Source organism: Lipophrys pholis (genome assembly GCF_963383615.2).
Source record: "Lipophrys pholis genome assembly, chromosome: 3".
Lineage (NCBI taxonomy): Eukaryota > Metazoa > Chordata > Actinopteri > Blenniiformes > Blenniidae > Lipophrys > Lipophrys pholis.
This window is the reverse complement of record NC_137627.1, coordinates 20,934,469-20,961,775: the sequence shown is the minus strand read 5'-3', so window position 1 is coordinate 20,961,775 and position 27,307 is coordinate 20,934,469. Positions and strand designations below refer to the sequence as shown.

The 27,307-nt window shown below is 43.4% G+C and overlaps 2 protein-coding genes across 2 annotated transcripts; both read left to right on the top strand.

The window, feature by feature from the left end:
• The first annotated feature begins 323 nt into the window (after nt 1-323).
• On the top strand, nt 324-15,989 carry prpf8 (pre-mRNA processing factor 8). The gene is made up of 43 exons (XM_080459280.1): nt 324-486; nt 1,562-1,679; nt 1,789-1,957; nt 2,071-2,235; nt 2,337-2,555; nt 2,636-2,848; nt 3,032-3,157; nt 3,291-3,396; nt 3,673-3,863; nt 3,996-4,115; nt 4,192-4,381; nt 4,548-4,667; nt 4,940-5,074; nt 5,233-5,362; nt 5,472-5,668; nt 5,866-6,072; nt 6,405-6,568; nt 6,656-6,782; nt 6,890-7,082; nt 7,229-7,416; nt 7,533-7,771; nt 7,910-8,056; nt 8,165-8,375; nt 8,489-8,605; nt 8,731-8,978; nt 9,083-9,262; nt 9,367-9,502; nt 9,791-9,960; nt 10,134-10,263; nt 10,351-10,497; nt 10,604-10,764; nt 10,917-11,108; nt 11,567-11,804; nt 11,941-12,069; nt 12,281-12,394; nt 12,512-12,685; nt 12,886-13,079; nt 13,220-13,459; nt 13,551-13,692; nt 14,228-14,368; nt 14,499-14,638; nt 15,091-15,293; nt 15,414-15,989. Exons 2-43 carry the CDS (start codon nt 1,571-1,573, stop codon nt 15,566-15,568), a joined length of 7,017 nt encoding a protein of 2,338 aa, XP_080315406.1. The 5' UTR covers nt 324-486; nt 1,562-1,570; the 3' UTR covers nt 15,569-15,989.
• A 1,517-nt stretch (nt 15,990-17,506) lies between these two features.
• Nucleotides 17,507-26,947, top strand: rilp (Rab interacting lysosomal protein). Its single transcript, XM_080459229.1, has 8 exons — nt 17,507-18,086; nt 20,053-20,176; nt 22,307-22,428; nt 23,154-23,339; nt 23,668-23,834; nt 24,012-24,137; nt 24,246-24,329; nt 25,083-26,947. The coding sequence occupies exons 1-8, from the start codon at nt 17,739-17,741 to the stop codon at nt 25,207-25,209; spliced, it is 1,284 nt and encodes a 427-aa protein (XP_080315355.1). The 5' UTR covers nt 17,507-17,738; the 3' UTR covers nt 25,210-26,947.
• Nucleotides 26,948-27,307: the final 360 nt, after the last annotated feature.

Genomic DNA, 27,307 nt, shown 5'->3' with positions numbered 1-27,307 from the left:
TTTTTTGCCAAAATCATCAATTTTTATCATTACATTATGGAAAATAATGAACTTTATCACAATATGCTAATTTTTTGAGAAGTACCTGTACTTATATGTCTATGGTGGTAGAAGTAGTAGTAGTAGTTATACTCCGAAACAATAGGGGGCAGTGTCGTCCAAATCATGATCATCCGGGGTTTTCACAATTGCGCCTGTGCTACGTTTGCGTAAATGATCGCCGTAGATGAACAGCAACGTAGGGAGCTTGCCGTTAGCGCGTACGTAAACACTGCGTACTTGCTTTCTGTGACTTCCGCCTCAGTGCGTGGATCGTGTGGCCGCCGTCGTCAGTGCGTGTGCTAGTTGAATGAGGACACAGAGGCAGAAACGAAAAACTAAATAATAGAAGGCCTCTGCGACGAAAGATGTGGTGGTAGCTGAATGTGCGTGTGGGGACTGAGGCTGTTTCAACGTTCAATAACAGTATACACGGAAGCAGCACGGGTACGTGTGGTTGTTACTAAACTCTTAGGCGTTAGCCGCTTTAGCTTAGCTTCATCCATGCTCGGCCTTGCTCGGAAGTCCCGTTTTACACAATCGTGTGTCGAATGTGAACTGTTTTAAGATAATATATAGTTTTTATAAATCTGTGTTTTAGTGCAAACGTTATCGAATAAGACCGTAATCAAACAATTATGGTGCCGAGGTTTTCCATGCTTGTACAGTTTGTGCCTTTGAGGAAGCCATGTTGAGAAAATTCAGCGTAACCCGTTTTTTCCCCTCCAACTAAACTTTATTGCACATAGTCACTAAGTTAGTGATATTACAGAAAAAGAGCAAATACAATTACAACAAACACATAGTACAATTGCAAGTGCAATATGGGAAAGGAGACGAGAGAAACAAAGAAAGAAATTAACAAAGGGGGGGGGGGTTATCTTTGTCAACTTCATGAACATTTTACACACAGACACGGTTTTAATTGCTTTTTGTTTTTTGGAAAAACCTGGGTGGGGTGGATGTACTTCCTGAACTCGCCAGAGAATTCAATGAAGCAGGGTTTCTTCCTGTAAATTCGCATGTATGGATATGACCTTTAGCCATAACAAGAAATGTAGTTATGAAGTACACGCTAGAATTGTTATGCAAACCCCTCACTAAGTGACCAAGCAATACATTCCTCCAAAATAAAACAAAAGGATCATGAATTTTTGACATGGATCACACTGCAAAACCTTTGCCAGAACCCTTTCACAATTGGGCAATACCAAAATAAATGAACAGTTGTTTGGGAGCTATTTTATTTTTACATAAACTTCAAAGTATATAAATGTTTAATTTCAATCTGTTTTGAATTTAGACTTTAGCTTGTAAATCTATAGACAAGCCTTAAAGAGGCTTAACCGTGAACACAAGAAACTATGAGATGTAGTGCAAAATGTGGTGCATGGTTACTGTATGTGTTGCATTGCCGTAATCCCAGTTATTTGAGTGTAAATAATGTTATTACAGGAAAATGTTTGTACTTGGTATTAATTGTAAAAAAAAACCAATTCTGTTTTGTTTTTGTTTTGAGCAGTGAGACACCATGGCAGCTTCTTTTCCCTATCGAGGGGTGCCTGCAGCGATGCCACCCGGCGTGCCCCCTCCTGTTTCCATTCCAGATTACATGTCTGAGGAGAAACTACAAGAGAAAGGTTTGTTATTGTCTCAATTATTGTAGCTTCTTTGTGATGCAAGATGGAAAATATATACTCCAGGAGAGTAAAACTTATAATAACAATATATAATTCTCTTATCCTACAGCAAGAAAATGGCAGCAACTACAGGCAAAGCGCTACTCTGAGAAGAGAAAGTTTGGCTTTGTGGATGCTCAGAAGGAAGACATGCCTCCTGAGCATGTGCGCAAGATCATCAGGGACCATGGAGATATGACCAACAGAAAGTTTCGCCATGACAAGAGGGTGTACCTGGGGTAACCAAACATATCCTGCTTTTATAAAGTCTGAAATAATAATTTTTTTTAGGCTTGGCATGTACTTATAAGACTTATTTGCAAACTGTTCTTCTTTGATTTTGTTGAAACAGTGCCCTCAAGTACATGCCCCACGCAGTGCTGAAACTCCTGGAGAACATGCCGATGCCCTGGGAGCAGATTCGTGATGTGCCCGTGCTCTACCACATCACTGGAGCCATTTCCTTTGTGAATGAAATCCCATGGGTCATAGAGCCAGTCTACATCGCCCAGTGGGGGTAAGGCCTATGCTTTACATTTATGCCAGGCGTGTGTACCTGGTTTCATTATACCCCAGAAGCAGATGTTATAATCGATGATGGCCCTTATTGAATTCCAGCACCATGTGGATCATGATGCGTCGCGAGAAGCGTGACCGACGACACTTCAAGCGGATGCGTTTTCCACCTTTTGATGATGAGGAGCCGCCGCTGGACTATGCTGACAACATCCTTGATGTGGAGCCTCTGGAGGCCATCCAGATGGAGCTCGACAACGAGGAAGACTCTTCTGTTGCTGAGTGGCTCTACGAACATCAGCCCCTCAAAGACACAACCAAGTAATCCCCCACTCTAAACATAACATGTCATGCTGACATATTGCTGGATACATTGTGTAACCATTTTGGTCTCTGCTCAGGTTTGTAAATGGCACCACGTATCGCCGCTGGCAGTTCACCCTGCCCATGATGTCCACACTGTACCGACTGGCCAATCAGCTTCTGACAGACCTGGTGGATTTAAACTACTTCTATCTGTTTGACCTGAAAGCCTTCTTCACCTCCAAGGCTTTAAATATGGCCATCCCTGGAGGACCCAAGTTTGAGCCACTGGTTAGAGACATCAACCTGCAGTAAGTACTCTTAACCTACATGAGTTGATGTACTCTGATGACTTAAGAATCTACATTTTGATCTATTTTGTTGATTGTAAATATTTGTTGTAATGACTTGATAAGTGTCTTATGGACAAAAATAAATAAGAGATGCTGGATGATTTGTGTCTCAGATCTTGCTTTTGTTTTTTCCTTGTGCAGGGATGAAGATTGGAACGAGTTCAATGACATCAACAAAATCATCATCCGACAGCCCATCAGGACAGAGTACAAAATCGCTTTCCCCTACCTGTACAACAACCTGCCGCACCACGTCCACCTCACATGGTAAAAAGTGCACTTTGAAAGATTTTTTCATTACTCATTTTTTCTAGCAATGTGGCCTTATTTATTCATTAAGCTGCTGATTGTTTTACCTTGTGGCTTCAGGATTTCGAGACTTGTGATTTCTATTCTGCAGGTACCATACACCAAATGTGGTGTTTATCAAGACTGAGGATCCAGATCTTCCAGCCTTCTACTTTGACCCACTGATCAACCCCATTTCACACAGACATTCTGTCAAGGTCAGTGGTGCAGATTGACCCCATTTTGCATTTGGAAAACAATTACGCAATACAATGAAGTCCTCTTACAAAGGCGCACTTGCATTGGCCAGCTTGCCTGTGCGTAAGAACTTGAGGAATAATAAAATGAACGGTGACTTATGATTCTTTAATGGCTGCAGCTGCAGTTTACTCATCACTGTTCAGATAATCCTTCCAAGTATGTGTTATGCAATGAATTAAGTGGTTCATAAGGAGTCAGTGTTTATAAACGCTTCTATTTTCCAACATGTTCAGAGTCAGGAGCCTCTGCCGGATGATGATGAGGAGTTTGAGCTTCCTGAGTATGTGGAGCCCTTCCTGAAAGAGACCCCACTCTACACAGACAACACGGCCAATGGCATCGCTCTGCTGTGGGCACCAAGACCCTTCAACCTCCGATCTGGCCGCACAAGGCGTGCCATTGATATCCCTCTGATCAAGAACTGGTGAGGAAACTATGAGCATGTTGAAGAGGGATTATGTCAGTCTTCATCATTTCAAGGCAGAGCTTTATGTAAAATTTGTGTGTCATTTTGAGGTAACACGATGCAGTTTGAGATATATGGTATATTTTGCAGGTACCGTGAGCACTGCCCTGCAGGACAACCCGTTAAAGTGCGTGTGTCCTACCAGAAACTACTGAAGTACTATGTGCTCAATGCTCTCAAACACAGACCACCCAAGGCTCAGAAGAAGAGGTCAGTGTCATCATGTGAAGTGTCTGGGAATAAAGGATTTGGTTTTTAAACTTAAAGTTTGCCCTCTGTCTTTCAGGTATCTGTTCCGCTCATTTAAAGCCACAAAGTTCTTCCAGTCCACCAAGCTGGACTGGGTGGAAGTGGGCCTGCAGGTGTGCAGGCAGGGCTACAACATGCTCAATCTGCTTATTCACCGTAAGAACCTCAACTACCTGCATCTGGACTACAACTTCAACCTGAAGCCTGTCAAGACACTTACCACAAAGGTACAGGCCACAGTTATTTTTGATCTGATCATATAAAGCTTCTTGAACTTTTCCTATTGTTCTGCATTGGGAAGCTTGTTGTTGCCGAATGTATTTTTATGCCCCACAGTAAACCCACATTTAATTAATTTTCATCTAAAATTGTGTTCTTGTTTGTTCCCCACAGGAGCGAAAGAAGTCCAGATTCGGCAATGCCTTCCATCTTTGCAGAGAAGTGCTGCGTCTCAGCAAGCTGGTGGTGGACAGTCATGTGCAGTACAGACTGGGAAATGTTGATGCTTTCCAGGTGGGCAACCGTCTATTGCAACATGTCCACATTTCATTATAAGACCCATTGTGACAATTCTGAAAACATTTTACTGTTAGGAGATAAGCGCACTGGTACTCTACGACTGTCTGTATTTTTTTATTTTAACTAAACCAAGTAGTTTTATTCCTTTCTGCTATGGAGGAGATGTTGAGATCACCTCTGGCTGTGTGTCATATCCTATCGTATCTTTTTAATATCACTTGATGATCTTACACTTGGTTAATCTCAGAGTTTTGTCTCTGTTGCAGTTGGCTGATGGGCTGCAGTACATCTTCGCTCACGTGGGCCAGTTGACTGGCATGTACCGCTACAAGTACAAGCTGATGAGACAAATCCGCATGTGCAAAGACCTGAAACATCTCATCTACTACCGCTTCAACACCGTAAGCAAACACATGATGTATTTATTTTACTTATAGATTGAAATGTCCTCACTTAATGAAAGGTTTATTGTTTTTGAAGTAGGTGTCTTAATGATAAATGGAATATCCACTTTTTTTTTTTTTGGTTAATTCCATGCTTATTGTGTGTTTTTAATCAGGGTCCTGTGGGAAAAGGTCCTGGTTGTGGCTTCTGGGCTCCCGGCTGGAGAGTGTGGCTGTTCTTCATGAGGGGCATCACTCCTCTGTTGGAAAGGTGGCTGGGAAATCTGCTGGCCCGGCAGTTTGAAGGTACGCTTCATTGATTCAGGGTTTAATTGTGACACATGAAATCAAATGCGTTTTTTGGAGAGAACTGTGCTGGCTCCGATCAGTAACATTGTTTTGACCGCTTCAACAGGACGACACTCCAAGGGTGTGGCAAAGACTGTGACCAAACAGCGTGTGGAGTCGCACTTCGACCTGGAGCTGCGTGCTGCGGTCATGCACGACATCCTGGATATGATGCCTGAGGGTATCAAACAAAACAAGGCCAGGACCATCCTGCAGCATCTCAGCGAGTCCTGGAGGTGTTGGAAAGCCAACATCCCTTGGAAGGTCAGTACATCACTTTCACTGTGACTGAGTCTCATACAGGCAGGTAGTGCTCTGATGTGTGCACAAACGTGACTGAATAACTCTGAGATTGTTCAGTTTTCTATGATATATCAAGATATGTCACTTAATTGCTGAAGTGTAAGCTTGACATTTGACTTTTAAGACTGAATGACAAACTGTTATGTTTTCCTGGACAGGTGCCCGGTCTGCCCACTCCCATTGAGAACATGATCCTGCGATACGTGAAGGCCAAAGCCGACTGGTGGACCAACACGGCTCACTACAACCGTGAGAGAATTCGTCGCGGAGCCACTGTGGACAAAACCGTTTGCAAGAAGAACCTGGGCCGACTGACCCGTCTTTACCTGAAGGCGGAGCAGGAGAGACAGCACAACTACCTGAAGGTAACACACAGGAGAAGGCTCATAAAGGAAGTTGGTCCTTAAATACACACCACTAAGGAGTGTTAAGTTTTTTTGTAGTCCTCTTACAAAGGCGCACTTGCATTGGTTTGCTTGCCTGTGCGTAAGAACTGGAGGAATAATAAAATGAATGGCGTTTTGTTTTATTGTTGGCTGCACTTGCAGTTTGCTTTTCGCTATTCAGATAATGCTTTCAATCACTTATAACAATGGAATTTATTACAAGTTTACCTACAAGCATCTCAATGTTTAAAATACGTTTGCCTGGGTTCTTCAACATTTTGCCACATTTTCAAGTGTCCATTTCTTTGCAGGATGGTCCCTACATCACTGCAGAAGAGGCTGTAGCGATTTACACCACCACTGTGCACTGGCTGGAGAGTCGGCGTTTCTCACCCATCCCTTTCCCTCCGCTGTCCTACAAACACGACACCAAACTGCTCATCCTGGCCCTGGAGAGGCTCAAAGAGGCGTACAGGTAAATATGCTGAGCACATAACCGCCCGTCGTCATCTGCAGACTTGGCTTTGTGCATTTTTCAGTGTGCGTTTCTGTGTCTCCATAGCGTGAAGTCTCGCCTGAACCAGAGTCAGAGGGAGGAGCTGGGGCTCATCGAGCAGGCCTACGACAATCCTCACGAGGCTCTTTCCAGGATCAAGCGTCACCTGCTCACCCAGAGAGCTTTCAAAGAGGTCGGCGGATTGAAAGACTGAAAACACAATGTTTGATTGTTTCCTCACTCAAACGGGTTTTGGTTTCTTTCAAAGTAGTTGATTACTCACCTTGTTTTCTTTTGCAGGTGGGAATTGAGTTCATGGACTTGTACAGCCACCTGGTGCCGGTGTACGATGTTGAGCCCCTGGAGAAGATCACTGACGCCTACCTGGACCAGTATCTGTGGTACGAAGCAGACAAGAGGCGCCTGTTTCCACCCTGGATCAAACCCGCCGACACTGAGCCACCTCCACTGCTGGTCTACAAGTGGTGCCAAGGTCGGTCTTTAATAGGTTTCTCCTCATATAGAACGTTGATAGTGATTCTAATCATTTTTGTGGTGACATATTCCACAAGAAGTCCTGCTTTAATTTATTGATTTTTTATTTTTTTAGGCCTTTGACAACTGTTTCTTTTTTTTCAGGCATAAACAACTTACAGGACGTGTGGGAAACTTCAGAGGGAGAATGCAACGTCATGCTGGAGTCCCGCTATGAGAAAATGTATGAGAAGATTGATCTGACACTTCTCAACAGGCTGCTGCGTCTCATTGTGGACCACAACATTGCTGATTACATGACAGCCAAAAACAACGTGGTCATCAACTACAAAGTGAGTGGGGTCTTTTTATTTTAAATATTTTTTAAGATCTAGTTTTAGGATTGATATGGACATATTTAGATAATTCAGTTTCATTGTTGTTGAGTAAATAGTCCTTTCTTAAATAGGACATGAACCACACCAACTCTTACGGGATCATCAGGGGGCTCCAGTTTGCCTCGTTCATCGTGCAGTATTACGGTCTGGTGATGGACCTGCTTGTGCTCGGCCTGCACCGCGCCAGCGAGATGGCCGGCCCGCCTCAAATGCCCAACGACTTCCTCAGCTTCCAAGACACCGCCACAGAGAGCGCCCATCCAATTCGGCTGTACTGCCGCTACATCGACCGCATTCACATCTTCTTCCGGTATGACTGTCACCAGCAGAGTGTGCAACAGTTTCATCAAGTTTTTTAGAAGAGAGGGTTTTTGTAACTTTAAGCCATTTTTTTATGACATTTTCACTGATTTCAGATTAATCTAATTTTCCTTTTTTCCTATTCCAGTTTCTCTGCTGATGAAGCCCGTGACCTGATCCAGAGATACCTGACGGAGCATCCAGACCCCAACAATGAGAACATCGTGGGTTACAACAACAAGAAGTGCTGGCCTCGTGACGCTCGCATGAGACTGATGAAGCACGACGTCAACCTGTGAGTTAACCGGCACGTCTTTAATTCAACATTGTTTTGAATTGTCCAGCGAGATGTCGTTACAATCAAAGAACATTTCCAACATGTGCTTTATCTGACTTTTCTCAGTGGGCGTGCCGTCTTCTGGGACATCAAGAATCGTCTGCCCAGGTCTGTGACCACAGTCCAATGGGAGAACAGCTTTGTGTCGGTTTACAGCAAAGACAACCCCAACCTGCTCTTCAACATGTGCGGCTTCGAGTGCCGAATCCTCCCCAAGTGCCGCACCAGCTACGAAGAGTTCACTCACAAGGATGGCGTCTGGAATCTGCAGAATGAGGTACATTTAAAAAAATAACAAAAAGAAAACAGACTTTACATTTCAGACTTCCTGTACTGTCGGTTTCCCCCCCAAATTCTGCTTTAAGCTAATTTTTATTTTGGCTTGTGCAGGTAACAAAAGAGAGGACGGCACAGTGTTTCCTGCGTGTGGATGATGAATCAATGCAGCGCTTCCACAACAGAGTGCGTCAGATCCTCATGGCCTCCGGATCCACAACGTTCACAAAGGTTAGAAGAAGTTTTTCTTACTGGAAATACTAGTATAAACAATCAAAGTATGAATGGATAAAAAAGACGAGGGAAAGAAGATTCCTTTGCCAAAATATCTCAGTATGTCTTGCTGATGCCTCCAGATTGTGAACAAGTGGAACACGGCTCTGATCGGTCTGATGACGTACTTCCGCGAGGCTGTGGTGAACACTCAGGAGCTCCTGGACCTGCTGGTGAAGTGTGAAAACAAGATTCAGACGCGTATCAAGATTGGCCTGAACTCCAAAATGCCAAGTCGCTTCCCTCCTGTCGTCTTCTACACTCCCAAAGAATTGGGAGGTCTCGGCATGTTGTCCATGGGTCATGTGTTGATTCCCCAATCAGACTTGCGGTAAGTTTGATCTGCGAATTTGTGATTGCTTGACTTCTTATATAATTGTTCAGCTATGATGTCTCGGCAAATTAACCACATTGTGATTTATTTTTCTTTACCAGTTGGTCCAAGCAGACAGATGTGGGAATCACTCACTTCAGGTCTGGAATGAGTCACGAAGAAGACCAGCTCATTCCTAACTTGTATCGCTACATCCAGCCGTGGGAGAGCGAGTTCATCGACTCCCAGAGAGTCTGGGCCGAGTACGCCCTCAAGAGGCAGGAGGCTATTGCACAGAACAGGTATGAGCTTTATTAGAGCAAAGTGTTGGTGGAATCTGCTGTTTTTATAAAATTGAAGACATTGCTAGGAGTTAAAACTCAAAAGTGTGTTATCTGCGATGTAGGCGTCTGACTCTGGAGGATCTGGAGGACTCGTGGGACAGAGGAATTCCTCGCATCAACACCCTTTTCCAGAAAGACAGACACACGCTGGCCTATGACAAAGGCTGGAGAGTCAGAACAGATTTCAAACAGTACCAGGTATGATGGAGAAACTTCCTGGATCATTGAAAATGTCCTAAAACCATTTTGCCACTTTAAAATTAAGAGTGCCTTTCACTATTGGAATGTTTTGTCTTGCCATCCTGAAAGTAATTAATAAAAATAGTAATAGACGTTATTAGTTTGACACTGACCAAGCCGTCTTGACTTAACCAACAATGCAACACCAGATGAATGTTTGGATGTTGACTCATATTAATTATTGTTCACATATCAAAAATGCTTTGCAACCTCTGATCGTTTGATTTCTCTGTCTTGCCATTGAAGGTGCTGAAGCAGAATCCGTTCTGGTGGACTCACCAGAGGCACGACGGCAAATTGTGGAATCTGAACAACTACCGCACGGACATGATCCAGGCTCTTGGAGGTGTGGAAGGCATCCTGGAGCACACTCTGTTCAAAGGCACTTATTTCCCCACCTGGGAGGGTCTCTTCTGGTGAGAACAAGATGAGAATAGATTTTGTACTCGAAATATTTGATGAGCGCCTCGTGGTGCTTGCCGGTCGGTTTGAATAATTAACTTGAGCGTGTCGTTGCCATTAAAAATTAATTTGCGGTGCTTTGTATTGACTGCATTAAGAAAACAGAACATGTCTGTCGTGGTTTCAGGGAGAAGGCCAGTGGTTTTGAGGAGTCCATGAAGTGGAAGAAGCTGACTAATGCCCAGAGGTCTGGTCTCAACCAGATCCCCAACCGTCGCTTCACTCTCTGGTGGTCGCCCACCATCAACAGAGCCAACGTCAGTACAACCAGCAGCTGGGAAAAATATCAAACAAAATGCTTTTCCAGCTCAAACTTGCGACTGACTCAAACATTTTGTTTTTAGGTGTACGTGGGTTTCCAAGTGCAACTTGATTTGACAGGAATCTTCATGCACGGAAAAATCCCAACGCTGAAGATTTCCCTCATTCAGATCTTCAGAGCCCATTTGTGGCAGAAGATTCATGAGAGCATCGTCATGGATCTCTGTCAGGTCGGTCCTGTTGGTTTAATAAAGTGGTTTTATGCAACCGTGTGGTCGGAGAAATGCTTGTCACCCTCCTTACATTGAGTCCAATGGTTTCCTCTTTGTTTTCCAGGTGTTTGACCAGGAGCTGGACGCTCTGGAGATCGAGACTGTGCAGAAGGAAACCATTCACCCCAGGAAGTCGTACAAGATGAACTCTTCCTGTGCAGATATCCTCCTCTTTGCATCTTACAAGTGGAACGTCTCTCGGCCATCTCTGCTTGCTGACTCAAAGTATGAACTTTCAAGCAAAATAGACATAATTTGAAATTTGATTCCAGAATTTAAAGTGGGGGTTTATTATTGTTGATTGTTAGAAGTTGTACCAGCTGGGCCATATTGTTTCTGTGCACCGCTCTAGTTAAATGTTTCCTCTCCTGCTGCAGGGATGTGATGGACAGCACCACCACTCAGAAGTACTGGATCGACATTCAGCTACGCTGGGGTGACTACGACTCCCATGACATCGAGCGCTACGCCAGAGCGAAATTCCTGGATTACACCACGGACAACATGAGTATCTACCCGTCCCCCACTGGAGTGCTCATCGCTATCGACCTGGCCTACAACCTCCACAGGTGAGAATGTGTACATGAGTCAATGCAAGAGTTGTTAGTGTAGTTACAGGAATCATGTAAACGTCATACATTCATCCTTTACTAGACTTAAAATTAACATTTTTGTTTCATGTTCCTTTTGCCTTTAAAAAAAATAATAAAAAGGATTTTCAATCCGTTTCACAAAGAGTCCAAATGCATTTCAAGTGTTACAACTGAAAGTCAAATGCTGACGGTCTTGCCTGGGTTTTCACACTTACTCGTTCATGTCATCACGAATGTTCTGCAGACACCTCTTAAGTCTTCACACTAGTGTCACAAATAACTGCACATGGACACAGCTGTCTGAATTACTTCAAGTGGCTCCAATGGCGTTTTCTATCAGCTGCACACTAGATTCATGTTTTTTGTCTATGTGTCTTTGGGGAAAAAAGTGATTTTGGCCCTGAACTGTTTATTTGATTGTTTTCCTGCTGCAGTGCATATGGGAATTGGTTCCCTGGAAGCAAGCCTCTGATCCAGCAGGCCATGGCCAAGATCATGAAGGCCAACCCCGCCTTGTACGTGCTCAGGGAGCGCATCCGTAAAGGTCTGCAGCTGTACTCCTCTGAGCCCACTGAGCCGTACCTTTCCTCCCAGAACTACGGTGAACTCTTCTCCAACCAGATCATCTGGTTCGTGGACGACACGAACGTCTACAGAGTCACCATCCACAAGGTGAGGACTGACACTTTATTCCTCTCACAAATGGAACACTGATTATTAGACTGTCTTGATGATGATGATTTAACTCGAGTGTTTTGTAAATAATTGCATAAAACTCGTTGAATTTAGTTGTGATCTTTCCCAACAGACTTTTGAGGGTAACTTGACCACGAAGCCCATCAATGGAGCCATTTTTATCTTCAACCCCAGGACAGGTCAGCTCTTCCTCAAGATCATTCACACGTCTGTGTGGGCTGGACAGAAGCGTCTGGGACAGGTACAGAAAGGCTTTCCTCTCACTCTGACAGCTTGTGCCACTGATTGTTTAGTTATATATATATAGAGAGAGATTTTTTTTTTTTAATAAAATCAATTTGTCCCGATTCTATTAGCCATCAACTACTTCAATGGCCACTTGGACTCAGTATAATAGCACAGCAATGCTCGCACATTCTTGTTCACTAAACATGCAGATTTCTTTTTTGTAGCTGGCAAAATGGAAAACAGCTGAAGAAGTGGCTGCCCTGATTCGCTCCCTCCCTGTGGAAGAGCAGCCGAAACAGATCATCGTCACCAGGAAGGGCATGCTGGATCCTCTGGAGGTAGGACTCGCGTTTTGATCATTCCTGCTTCACGCATCACCCTGGTGTGGTTCCTGGAAAATAAAAGCACTGCACACCCCTTTGTTTGTTTCTCATCTTGTTGGTCTTTCTGTGCAGGTCCACTTGCTCGACTTCCCCAACATCGTGATCAAGGGTTCCGAGCTGCAGCTGCCGTTCCAGGCCTGTCTGAAGGTGGAGAAGTTTGGGGACCTCATCCTGAAAGCGACGGAGCCACAGATGGTGCTGTTCAACCTCTATGACGACTGGCTGAAGACCATCTCGTCCTACACTGTGAGTTTCACTCTTTTCTGAAAGTTAGGAACCATCTGCGTGGAACATTATTCATCTGAAAAAATGATTGACTTGTAGGCAAGCAGTTCTTTGTGATTGTGACTTTGGTTGATGAAGCTCTGGTCAGAATCATCAGGACGCAACTATTAAACTTTACTCTTCTGTGTAAATAGTTTGTTTGGTCGTCTGCTTTGCTCTAGGCTTTCTCCAGACTGATCCTGATCCTCCGAGCGCTCCACGTCAATAACGACCGCGCCAAGGTGATCCTGAAACCCGATAAAACCACCATCACAGAGCCCCATCACATTTGGCCCACGCTCACTGATGAGGAATGGATCAAAGTGGAAGTTCAGCTCAAGGATCTCATTTTGGCTGATTATGGCAAAAAGAACAAGTAAGTTGAGTTTTCTTTCTCTTTATAAAGCTACAGCAGCGTGGAGCTTAAACAGCTGTTGGCATTCTATCAATGGTCTTCAGTGCAGCTGACTCAGACCAGACAAACGTTTGATAGTTGTTTCTTTTCTGTCCACTCAGCGTGAATGTGGCTTCACTGACGCAGTCCGAGATCCGTGACATCATCCTCGGCATGGAAATCTCCGCTCCGTCACAACAGCGCCAGCAGATCGCTGAGATTGAGAAGCAGACAAAGGAGCAGTCGCAGCTCACCGCCACACAGACCCGCACCGTCAACAAGCACGGAGACGAGATCATCACCTCCACCACCTCCAACTACGAGACCCAGACCTTCTCCTCCAAGACTGAGTGGAGAGTCAGGTATGCTGGCAGATGAACCAAATAAACATCAACTCACTTTGGCAAATAGCCACATATTTATTATTTATCGTCACTGTTCATTTTCCTTAAGGGCCATTTCTGCTGCCAACCTCCATCTCCGAACCAACCACATCTACGTGTCCTCGGATGACATCAAGGAGACGGGTTACACCTACATCCTGCCCAAAAACGTCCTCAAGAAGTTCATTTGCATCTCAGATCTACGAGCACAGGCACGTTGTCGATAGTTTATTTATAATAACACCCGTTTATTGTTCATTTGAATGTAATACAGGCAAAAACCCAACAATTCCATAAGGCCAATCGTAGGTGACAGTAGAATGGAAAAACTCACTTTTAACAACAGATCTAGACTTAAATGGCAGAAGTTCCTGCTGCACTGCTTGGAATTTGTGGTTAATAAGAGGGAACAAATAGGTTAACGGCAAATTAATCAACAAGCTGCGGACTTGGGAGGGTTAGTAATGGGAGTGAGAAGCACAGATTCCAAAGCTCCAGCTAAACAGCCAGAGATCCTCCAGGAGGTTCCATAGAAAGAGGTAATGGGTGGGGGAGCACAGGTTACAGGAGAGGGGCACCACTTTAATGATATGCAACGATGACATATGAATTTCACCTTTAATTTATTTTTCCCGCAGCTTACAAAGCCACTACCACTATTTTAAGATATTTATTCATGTAATTTGCCAAGAGGAGAAAAAAAACCAGTCTGCACCTGTACATACTGACCACGGCGTTTTGTTCCAGATTGCTGGATACTTGTATGGCACCAGCCCACCGGACAACCCCCAGGTGAAGGAGATCCGCTGTATCGTCATGGTGCCTCAGTGGGGAACGCACCAGACTGTCCACCTGCCCAACCAGCTGCCCGGACATGAATACCTTAAAGTAAGACACAAAGACACACTCATACAGAAACTTGAACTGCACAGTCGAGGAAGAATACTTTTGACTTGCACTTGTTAAACTCTATCAGTTCTAAAGTCTATGTTTTGTTTGGTTTCCTTGTGGTGAATAGGAAATGGAGCCCCTCGGCTGGATCCACACGCAGCCCAATGAGTCGCCACAGCTGTCCCCGCAGGACGTCACGACCCACGCGAAGATCATGGCGGATAATCCTTCGTGGGATGGGGAGAAGACCATCATCATCACCTGCAGGTATTTTTCTTGAGGAGGCGTCTGCTTGTCTCCGCCAGAGAGCGCGTCTTTGATCCGACATGCAATTCTCCAGGATTGTAACCATAATAACACATTTCCAGGTGGACATATGTATTCCTTCTCAACTTAAGAATTTTTATACAACTAAAAGCACAACAGCTGATTCTCTGGAGTTTGATCCCCGTGCAAAATGTCCAAAAGCACAGAACACTGGTAGACTGTTTTAGACCATTAAATCACTTTGGAAACCCAACGTTCTTTGATTTAATACACAAAAACTCCTTGGATTGTCAACAAGATGTTGCAAGCATGAAGAGGGCAGTTTTTTGTAATCTGTAAAGACTCGTCAATTCACTCATTTTAAAAAGTAGGGCCTGTGCTATTATGTAAAGCCCACCGTGGTTCAGTTGTTATGAAGTGATGGTTGAATGAAATGCGTCTGTGGTTTCCAGCTTCACCCCAGGCTCGTGCACGCTCACGGCCTACAAGCTGACGCCCAGCGGATACGAATGGGGTCGTCAGAACACGGACAAGGGCAACAACCCCAAAGGTTACCTGCCGTCGCACTACGAGAGGGTGCAGATGCTGCTGTCTGATCGCTTCCTGGGCTTCTTCATGGTCCCCGGACAAGTGTCATGGAACTACAACTTCATGGGTGAGTGCAGAGTTTCTCGATCGTTGTTATTGGCAGAGCTGCGGCTGTGACACAGATCTGTCCTCATTCGTGACCCCGAGCATTGACGTTTCCGCTCTGTTCTGGCTCGTCCCGCTCCAGGCGTGCGCCACGACCCCAACATGAAGTACGACCTGCAGCTGGCCAACCCCAAAGAGTTCTACCATGAAGTCCATCGGCCGTCCCACTTCCTCAACTTCGCCTCGCTGCAGGAGGGCGAGATCTACAACGCCGACCGCGAGGACATGTACGCCTGAGAGCTGACGCGTCTTTTGTAGATATCGCGAGGAGCTAGTCCAAGAACAGGCTCTGTAATATTTCCTTTGATCACTTGTAACTGTGGAAGTTTTTTTCAATGTGAAGGCGTAGGGGATTGGTTCAAAATTATTAATTCTTTTTTCTACAAATGTCGTAATGTGTTTCTGTTTTTATTAGACATCAGCTTCCTTTGATTTACGTGGCTTCTCGTACATCTAATGTGCATAAGTGTGCAGCAATACACAGAACTTTGAAATATTTGATGGTTGACATACTTTCTTAAAGGAAAATACTCACTTCCTCTTGTCATGAGAAGTCGGAGTGAAAGCTGTGTTTTCATGCCCTCTTGCTATCTTTGTATACATCCTGTGACTCTGTAGCGTGAGGTTTAAATAAAGATCACAATTTTTAGAAACATTACTTTGGTATGGGGTTTTTCGTTTTTTTTTTTCCCCTTCTAGATTCACAGAATCGTGCAAAAGTTTTAGGCAGGTGTGAGAGTGGGAACAAGTTAAACGGTGACGTGTCGGTTCAGTCTTGAGGGGTTTACCCAGCAGGTCATGTTGCCCTTTCCCCTGCTTTCTCAACTTGGTGTCTGATTCCGTTACATGTACAGATCTTCTGATCTCTTCGGAGCCACACTATCGGTTCCAGGACCCCTTCTTCTTTAATATTGAAGGTCGTCTTTATTACTGTGTGGTTGAGATCCTCGGCTGCGGAATGAATTTGCAGCCAATCAGAAAATCTCACGTTGTCGCGTAAAATGAAATCGTCCTAAAAATCTCACGCTGCGCCGCATGTGTGACGTAAGCAGGAGGGAACTGAAGTACTTCAGTTTGTTGTGGCCCGACTGGGGAACTTTACTGGCTTGCTTCCCTCTTTTTAGAGAAGAAAGGTTGATTTTGCTTTGCGCTAATGCATCAGTCATGATTTGGTTTCAGCGTTTTGCTCTTTAACTGTTGATACCAGAATAGAGGCCGCCTCTAACAGTGCCACCCTGTGTTTTAGTCTTGTTCACTGACGTTTTGTGATCCTCCATGTGGTTGTAAATTCTACAAATAAAATACAGGAACAGGAAAAAAAAATAGGTGGTTTCCTGGTCAAAGTTTAACATGAGGCAGCTAAAAGGTTGTTTCTGGTGTCAAAAATAATGTTGAGTTTGACTTTAACATCCATTTGTCCTCAAATGAACCAAATATGAGTGTTTTTTAGACTCTGGTAAGAAACTGAAGTAACTAGGAAAACATGCAAACTCCACAAGTGCAGTATTTGCATGGGAAACTTTAATATCTGAGAGGACGCCACTTCTCTTAAATAGGGATTCTTCTCATCTTGCCTCCCACCTTGTGGATTCATTGGGGAGGGGCTCAAGTTGCTGTGTAAATCTGGAAGTTTATCTTTTTTTTTTTTTTTAATTATTCTTGCAGTAAGAATAAAGACATAAATCTTCAGTCTATTCAAATGCAATGCGGACAACTTAAGAGAACCCAGTTTTGCTTGCACCTGTCGGAGTGAGGGGAGAGAGAACAGAAGAAGTTGTTGAAAGTTCGAAGTCAGCATCTTTTGCTCTTTTCTGTAGTTTGTGCTTTCTCCTCTCAAATGTCGACTTGCAATACTGATGCATGATGTGACTATATAGGGAGTAGAAGGAGGCTCAGTGCATTAAAGGTCTAAACCTAAAAGCATCCCAACTATAAAAATGACTCGTGGTGACCTGATTTCTCATCTGACAAGACAGTTTTTTTTTGTTCTTTCAGTGAAGCTCTACACAGGAAATACAGCGTTCGTGCTCTGTTGCTTGCATAAGCGTGCATGCACGACTTGGCAGGCAAGTTTGTACATGCATGCATGTGTGTGTGTGTGTGTGTGTACTTGCATTACATTGGTCAGGAGAGGAGGAGGATCCTGCAGTGGGTACACTCTCTCTCTAACACAACACACACACACATACACTGCTCAGTACTGGCCCGAGCTGTAATAACGCGCTACTGCTCGGGACTGCGCGTGCACTCTCTTCTTAATGAGCTGCTGTAACGTGAGCACGCGGACTGAGTGAGTGGATAAGTCCGAGCGGGTGGAGCTCAGCCATGGACGCGCTGTGAACTTCACGTTATCGCTTTCGATAGTGAACGCGGAGCATGTGAAGAGGAGCTCGCGGGGGACTCGGACATGGAGACTCAGCCGGGGAGCGTTGGCGGCGGCAGCCTGGAGCCCTGCTTTGACAGGACCGTCTCCGAGCTCACCGTCCACGACGTGTACGAGATCGCCAAGCTGGTCGGCGCCGAGGTGGAGAAGCTCATCGACGTCTATGGCAGGGAGAGCGTGGAGGGTCTCGTGCCGCGGATGGTGAAGGTGCTCGAGCTGCTCGAGAGCTTCGCCTCGAGGAACGACGCTCACAAGCAGCGCGAGGAGGAGCTGCTGAAGACCTTCGAGTCCATCCAGCTGCAGCAGCAGAAGAAGCGGGGAGGAGGAGGAGGCAGGGAGGGCGACGGGGCAGCCGACAAACACGACTCCCGGGTGAGAGGAGCGGGACTGGGGGAGGACGCAGGGGCGCTCGGTCCTACCACCATTTTGTCAACAGTGTACCAACATACTGTATTTACTCCCCCCGTGTGTGCGCGTGTGTGCGTGTGAGTGTGTGTGTGCGTGTGTGTGTGTGTGTGTGTGTGTGTGTGTGTGTGTGTGTGTGTGTGTGTGTGTGTGTGTGTGTGTGTGTGTGTGTGTAACGACAACGTGACAGCAGTGTAACAAGCCCGCAGGGTGGAACTCGAGCGTTTCAGGTTTAACGACCTATAACATTAACAGAACTGTCACACTGGCTCACACATTGTAAATATATAACGTTTTTTGTTTTTTTTTGCTACAAGTGGCAGATGAAAGCAAAGTATATGACAATAGTTCTATACATGCCTTTATTTGGGGAACAAAAACACCCTGGCTGTGGCATGACATCTAATTAACATTATTCGCTTGTAGTCATGGCAACCATTGACTTATTACATAGTGGCAGTTTGCTTAATTACCCCCTGGGGGGTGAGTAGGGGAAGGGGGCAAATAGTTCCAGAAGGGTGGCAACCGTCAAACGATATTGGGGTCAGGGGTGGTGATTTTTTTACTTCAATATAAACATGATTTTGAAAATCAGTTTAAGCTTTTATTATATTTAAATGTCAAAATATTCCAAAAATAAGACTGCTGCTCAAACTGTATAATTTATTAAAGGACTCATCGCCTCATATTCTCAGTAGCCAGTCTCCCTTAAATTGCCTTTAAATCTATTAAAAGATATTGTGAAAAAAACCTAAACAAACAGAGCTCGATCTGACCCTTTTATATATCGCAGCTTTCTCTCGTGAGAGTACATGAACGATTTTGACTGATAGGGATGTTGGGTGCAGGTTGATTGGATGAAGGAAACTGTCATTCATGCCATGCTTTATGGATAGTGATAGTGGTCCTTTGCTCACACGAAAAATAGAACGAAGAAGCTATCATGTGGCCAACAAGTCTACAAACATCCGCAGAGCAACACACACTGGAGATTAAAATTAAATACTCAGAAATAATGAAACGACTGCTAAACATGATTTTTTGTTTCATGCATTCATGTCATACTGGTACATACATGTGTTGTTGTTTGTACTTTTTATTGATGGTCAAACAGTGTGGAAAAGAAGTACATCTGAGGGTAAAAATAAAAACCCTTCGAACACTCATTCTGATCAGTCTAGTGAGCGTGGGAAGTCCAGTGCTTCTTTATTTTCCAGCAGGTCATACCCATCAAGTAGCCCTCCGACAGATGATACCCATAAAGTAGCTGTACGTCACTACAGATTAGACTTTGTTTAATGAACTCACAGCCATTGTCATTGCTTGCTAGTAACTTGAATGAATCACAAAACATAAATTATAAGTCAAATGTTGCCACGCACAAGAGCTGGTTTATTTTTATGTCAACCATTAAGTCACAACATGTAATTTTACATGTGAATCACAGCGATTGTTTCCCAATGCATTCTGGGTTTGACTGCAATTAGATCTGCTAGTTGCACCACTTGGCGGTGGTGTGTGTGTGTTTGTGTGTGTGTATGTGGGGTGTGACTTGTACTAAATATTCATCTAGTAAATTCCATGTCTAACATGGAATGTTTTGCTTAACATGCCATGAAGCAGCTCAACTGCTGACCCTGATACAGCTTTATACAGCCACACTCTCTTACTAAAGACTCTCTTACTAAAAAGAGATGTGTTGCTTTTGTGCAAAGTACATGTTACTGCATGTTTTTTTGGAACATCTGTGATGACTTAACAATGAGAAGACACACCCGTTTGGACACGGCTCCATGAATCTGGATCTCTAAACACTCAAGAGATTTTCTGCTGAGCATTTACACCAGATCATTTTTTTTTTTTCCCTCGATTATTTAGGGAAGGGCCTCTGACATTATGGTTTTACAGCCTGGCTCTCATCCATTTTTAACAGGAGTTTCTGCAGGAGGAGCAGCAGTGGAAGAGGAGGTGTGAGGAGCTGCAGGTTCACGTCCAGCAGCTTCAAGAGGACAGAGAAGAGCTGCAGAGCCAGCTAAAGGGCAACAACGCACAGGATGGTATGGCCTCAGATTAAATTCTTCGTGTTTACTCGAATGAACTGTACCATAAATTATCCCTGCAAGCTTTAAAATCTAATATCGACTCCTCGTCCCCTTGTAATGCTTACGTAGGCTTCTTGTATGTGGGAATAAACTCCTGTATCCTTTTGGAGTTTAAAGACTGTAAGCAGCAACTCTCCCCCAGATTAACACCCAGATGATGGGGTGAACAAAAACCCCAGGTGAATTTGGGATTACCTAACATGTCAGCAGCCTAATTTTATTAGCAACTCATCTTTACCCCTGCTCAGCCAATTAAAAAGTCATTTGAAGGGGGCGGAGTCAGCCTTATATTCTCCTCCATACGTTGTTTGTGTTTTTCAGTCCAGCCTGAAATTATATTTAAAGAATTCAGTAATCCTGTGTTCATGCAGAAGGAAACTGGAATAGTTACTGGTTGAGAAAGTCCCAATTCCCAGTTTACGACATTGACGTGACACTAGAAAACAGAATCAACCGTAGATGTTCAGGCCTGGGTGACTTACTGATGGCTCACAGTAGTTCATATTGCCAACAAACCTAAAAAGCTTCATAAACTATTCCCTTTTGGTAGAAGTTTAAACTGCGGGGACTCCTGAACTCATTCCTACAGACAAATTGTCATTCAAATTTAATGTGACTGAACTTACTGATCATTCAAACGGCCTCAAAGCTGACCCAGAGATTGGTCTCCAAACCACTCGGGTATAGTAATGATTCTCGTCAACACTGCAGCAGGAAATACAAAGTACTGACTGTGGCTTCACCACATTGAACGAAGCTGGCAGGTGAACGCTCACATGCCCCGAGGCAGAAAGTGGTCCAACTGGTATTGTTGTTTGTTGAGTTCTAAGAGGCCCGGAATGTCTTGTTTACCCTGAAAACACAAAAACAAAACTCAAATCATAACATCATAAAAGAAAAAACTGATCATGAAGTAAAAGTGAAAAAAATATGTTTAATATCGCTGACGGATTCCAGCTTGTTTATGGTTCATCATGTTAATCAGTGTCAAAGGGTGGAGTCTCTTTGCTGACTTTCATTTTCCTTTCCTGAGAGGAAAAAGATTTAATTTAAATATGAAAGTGATTTATTTGACAGGAGGTGATGAGGCAGGTGAAGCTCTATATTTTTATGTTATTAATGTGATCAAATCTCCCAGAGACTGCGCCAGTTTATGTAAAGGAACTGAAGTGTATATAGATAAACACACACCATGTATTTGTCTGTATGTTTGAAGAGACATTTCATAAGAATCTCATGCAATGATTCACGTTTAGCTCACTTTTAATTGGCCGAGTTTAGACATACCTCAGAGGCTATCCTAAAACAATAGACATTAGCAGGGAGTCACCTGTTTGTCTGTTTATATTAAAAACACAATAATACAGCACCTTTTCATAGACGTCTTTGCTCAAGAAAATCTACTGTTCATGGTGTGAAACATATAATTTCTATATTTGTGTAATATTGCTGGTGATTGCTTCATATCATTATAATTTAGTGTGTATTAAAACACACATTTACAGAACTCAGTTTATAGTAAATGCAATGTAGTGAATCAAAATGATGAAGTAAGCTTTGACGCAAAACTAAAAGTTTAACAGTTCAACAGATAACAGATAAGGACCTACCAAATATTTGTAAATTAAAAGTATTTGGTCTGCTTAAGAAGAGTTATGCTTTTTACTGCCTGTGGAGCTCTTCGTCTGCCAACAATATATTATGATGTGCAAAACTAAAGGAAGTACAGGATTCAACCAAAAGGTACTTCTTGATTTAAGACATGGCATGTTTGGTGTGAGGTGAGTTAGGAGTGTGTAGCTCATCCTCTCACCATAACCCCGTTACGATGTTGAATATTTTGTATCGCAGCGGTATTAACACGGTATTCATGCGTAGTGTTGGACAAATTGTTACAAAGAGGGACAGAAAAGTTCTCACTGAAATAATACCCCTGTTGTTCACTTTATCTTTTTGGTTTTGCTTTGTGTGTGTGTGTGTGTGTGTGTGTGTGTGTGTGTGTGTGTGTGTGTGTGTGTGTGTGTGTGTGTGTGTGTGTGTGTGTGTGTGTGTGTGTGTGTGTGTGTGTGTGTGTGTGTGTGTTAGACCGCGTCCAGCGACAGGAGCGGGAAGTGATGTTAAAGCTGAAGGACGTCGTGGACAAGCAGAGGGATGAGCTGAGGGCCAAAGTCCAGCAGATTGGTACCATATCCAAAGAGGTGGAGGCGGTAAGAGCGCCTCAGACACAGCAGAGTCACTCATCATGTAAAGTGCACCGACAAACAGGGGAAAGCATGCAGTGTGTTGACTGTGAGAAAAAGAGGCCAGAGATTATCCTCGTAGTCTCCAGTGGAGGATTTAATCTGCACTTCAGAAAAAAAGCCAAGGCACTGTTTGCAGTTGCACACAGTTTCTGTGTGTGTGTGTGTGTGTGTGTGTGTGTGTGTGTGTGTGTGTGTGTGTGTGTGTGTGTGTGTGTGTGTGTGTGTGTGTGTGTGCGTGCGTGCGTGCGTGCGTGCGTGCGTGCGTGCGTGTGTGTGTGCTCTTGATTGAGCATTGGCACGTGTCTGTATGTGTGTCAACCCACATGATTGAAATAGCAGGCCCAGCTGGGTGTGTTTGTTAATGCTTCGCTCTTTAGTCCCTGTCAGGTGACATGCACTCTTGCTTCCTGGTCAGTGTTTATAGCATGGAGCATGGATTGTTTTTGCATTTGTATGGTCAGACAAATTCCTAAAATATTTTTCATCCTGGAAATGAATGCAGCACTTGTCTGGCCACTGTGTTGTTTATTGCCCTCTGCTACCCCCACATGTTCAGCCATTGAGGTAGAGATAATACCAGCTATTTCTCAGACAAATTCAACATTTTAAGTTAATTTCTCTTTCTCTCTCTCTCTCTCTCTCTCTCTCTCTCTCTCTCTCTCTCTCTCTGTGTTTGTGTGTGTGAGCAGCTCCAGGAGCAGCTGGAGCGCTTTATGAAAATGAACGCTGAGCTGCGACACAAGCAGAACGTGCTGCAGGCCCAGCTGACGAGCACCGTGGAGCGGAAGGCCGACATGGAGGCCGACCTGAAGGAGAAAAGCAGAGAGATAGAAAACCTTCTGGCAGTGCTGGACAGAACCAACAGGAACAGCCTGGTATGCAGCCCTCTTACACATGAGATTTACATGCATGGTTACAACACTAACTTCATCTGGTGAATGAACTCTGAAGTAGCGGCGTAAAACATGGGGCACGGGGAACAAATGTGTCCCACGAAGGAAGTCCAGTTTTCCCCAAATTGTAAAAACAACAAAGAAAACAACAATAGGATTGCAATCGTTTTGTATGGGTAGAGGACACAAGCTTAAGCTTTTTCAAAATGACTAATTGACTCCGCCTTCCCTAAACTAGATGGTCTATACAGCCCATGGCTTCATGTCTTAGTAGTCTGATCAGGCTGATGTCTGTCTGTCCTCCCATCAGTCCGGTCCAACTCAAATCACACATGAGTTGAAGAAAAAGCCTCCTGACCAGAAAGACCCAGATCAGCCGTGCTTCACCAAGAAGGAGGTTCGTGACATCCTGTTTGAGAGGAATGAACTGAAAACCAACCTCTTCCTGGTGCAGGAGGAGCTCAACTACTATCAACGGTACGATCTCGTGTGCTCTGTGCGCATGTCTTCTGTTCTATTTGTTACCAAGCTGAACAATTCAGGCACAAATGAATCATTGTTTACATGGGTGATGTTTGTTTTGTTTTTTTTCCCATTGATGCACCAAAGGTTTTTATGTGGTAAATTAATTAATTGTTCTTTTAACCCCTGCAGGGAGATACTGAGTGAGGAGAGGTGTCCCGGTTTCCTTTTAGAAGCCGTTCGATCCACTATTAAGAAAAGAAGAAAGCTCATCAAGGCCAAGATGCTCGGGATCCCTGCAAACGACTGCAGCAGCAGGTCTCTGTTACACACAACACGTTCCTCCTACTCAGAGTTATCAGTATTGAAAGATTCTGAAACGTGTTCAAAGAGGAAGATTCACTAATAGTTTTCTTTATTCACCAGTGATGAGGAAGAGAGGACGTCTCTCTTCAAACAAACAGAAGTGGACGGCATGGTGAAGCCGGCTGAATCACGCATCCGAAACTTGTGAGTACTGCACCAGTCACACTAGAAAATGTAATAAATATGTAAAACAGTAACAACTCTTTTGAAGAACAGGTGTTAGTAGTTATTTTTGTTTATCACCCCCACAAATAGGCAATTACTATATAGTGTAACTGCCCTTTGCACATAAACCAGCTTCAATTCTTAGTAAACTTTTTACCTCAGTTTTACATCCTGAAATGAAATCCTGGATGAATAAAATATCTACACTGCAAAACAACAGTAGCCAAAATATAAGATATAAACTCTAAATTTTAGAAGAAAATTACTTAAAACTAGTGAAATTATAGTAAATTTTACATGATAAGAAATCTTGAAATAAGATATTTAAGTCTGTATATAAGATTACACTGTAAAATCGAGGACCAAAATATTTGTGATTGTTAAAAAATGAAAACAAAATAAAATACAAATCTATCTATCTATCTGTCTGGCTCCTCTTGCATGTGTAAACTTATAAACTGTATCTATTGTTTGTTGAAAGGAGTCAAAGTAAAGGTGGAGAAACAGTAATAACTGCAGATCATTTCAACATAACTTTGATTATATGATAAGCATGAGAAAATATGAATAAATAAAGTAATGCTGCTGACCTCAGCCTCAGCACTAATTGAATTTCATCCCTTTCACTGCCGCCGCACTGAGATGTTCCTCAGTCCTGCTCTATATTTAGCAGTAATCCCCGACTCCAGGTCTGACCTCATGGCCGTGCCTCTTTCTCTGTGTTGGCTGCAGCTTCGGCTTCCTGTCGCGGTCTGGCAACAGCCGGAGTCCCACCCACATGACCAGCTCCACCTCCGCCTGGGAGATCATCGGAGACTCGGAAGCCAACGGGGAGGCGGAGCACCGGCTTTCTCCCTGACCGCCGAGTTTACACTGTGAGACTTCTCCCGGGTGCGTCCCACTGCCTTCGCGTCCTCGGCTGTGACTCGTCCCTCGGCTCGTAGCGGAAAACCTCGTGGTTCGGGAAAAAGGTCAAACGGACTGTAAAACTCAGTGTGTATCACATAAACACTGTGGGGACAGAGAAGTGAGGCTTTTCAAACCAAACCATCACTTATTTCAATCAAGGTTACTTTAATTCCTCTCTGTGCTTCTTTCAGTCCCACCATGAGGCATGAAGCGGTGATAAACAACAGCGTGTACATTTCAGTAAAGTATCAAAGGGACACTTTTTTTATAGTATTTGATTGATGTATTGAAACTACAATCATGCCACTATTTTAAATAAGCTCTTATATTTGGTAACATTTGAAATTATTTTGCATGAAAAACTGTTTTGCTTTAACATGTTTAGCTCAAACCAAAGACAATACTAACAAGTATATTATGATTGACTCTCAATGTGATCAATGAGGGCCATAAAGTATTCATTTTAAAAGTATTTTGTCACAGAGAGTTTTATCTCAGACCTCATCAGGACTATTTTAAGCCATGTGTTTACTCTTGTATTTGTTAAGCACTTTAACCCAAAAGTATAAAAAAGAAGTTATAGTACGAGTCTTCCTCTTCCAGCAGCCAGTGCAATTTAACCCTCGATGCCTTAATGTGCTGCTTGTGTGAGAAATATATATTTTTAAAAGTCAGTCAGAGCCAAAGTACAGGGCCGGTGTGCAGTTGATGGTCGTGCCAGAGGATTGTGAGGATTATGTGAGGATTAGTTGCACTGATCTGAACAATTTTAAGAATCAGTGTGGAGAATTTAGAATATCCAGCAATATTGTTCTAGATGAATATTAATAAATACTTCCATCTAAGTACCATCGCACAACATTTGGAAAACAATGGAAAAGTTAATTTGCTTATAATTTAATGTTTTCAAACAATGTTTTATTTGTAATAATTTTAACTTTAAAGTCATAAAACTCAAAACCATTTTTCATAACATCAATCAGTCATTATCACAAATACACTTTCAAGACATGTTAGACACTTTATAGTTTTTACATTTTAAGTCTAGAAGAAATTCACTTTTTAATGATGCTCCTTTTTTCGAGTCGCTGTACGATGGTCATGAAACTGGTGAAAGGGTCAGAGTTTCAGCTTTGAGCTGCAGCCTCGACTGAAGACACAAAAGACACAATTTCGATTTATAAAACAAGGATTTTTAGTTTGATAATGGATGAATAATAGTAATGATCTAGTAATGAACGTCTTCTTTATATCCTGGAATCAGTTTGCTAACAGTCACACACTGGCTCTTTAACATGTAATCATGTGCTTCTCAGTGGAAATCTATGCTTTATTTTGGAACCCTTTCAGCCCCGCCCCTTTCATTTGACCCTAAAGCCATCCTCCAATTCTCCTTTGAGTATCTGATGATAGTACGACTCAGATCAGTGGTACTTGTTTATCGACGACATACGAACCTCCAATCACAACGTCACCTTCTGAAAATCTGTGTTACTGTATATATATATATATATATATATATATATATATATATTTAAGCATGTTTGTTATAGAGCGGTTTTGAAATGAAAACACATGTGAGATGTGAATTGCCGCCGCAGTGTATTTTGTGTACAGTTTTTGTAAAAACCAACGCGACGATTTCCTGAAACTCTGAGATTTCAATAAAATCCATGAACGTTTAAATGAAACAAAATCATCTCAGTTCTGTTTTTTCCCCCCTTTATTGATAAGAACAATCACTTTTCAGTGAAAGTGTTCCCAATCTATATTCTAAAACAACCTTCATGTCACATTCCAAAAAAAAAAAAAAGTCACCTCTTACAGAGTCTAATCTTTCATGTGATGCCGTCGGAGTGAAAACTCATCATGCGACTGTATTCCTGCCGACTTAGAGGGAGGATGCAGGTTTTCTTCACCCAGCCCCTCCCCGAGGACATTCAACAATAGATTCTGGGAAAAAGGTGAGCATCGGGGCTGTATGTTTGTGTTTGTACGCACCCAGCGAGCTTTGGGCCTTAGTGTTCGACCATCTTTAAAAAGCTCTG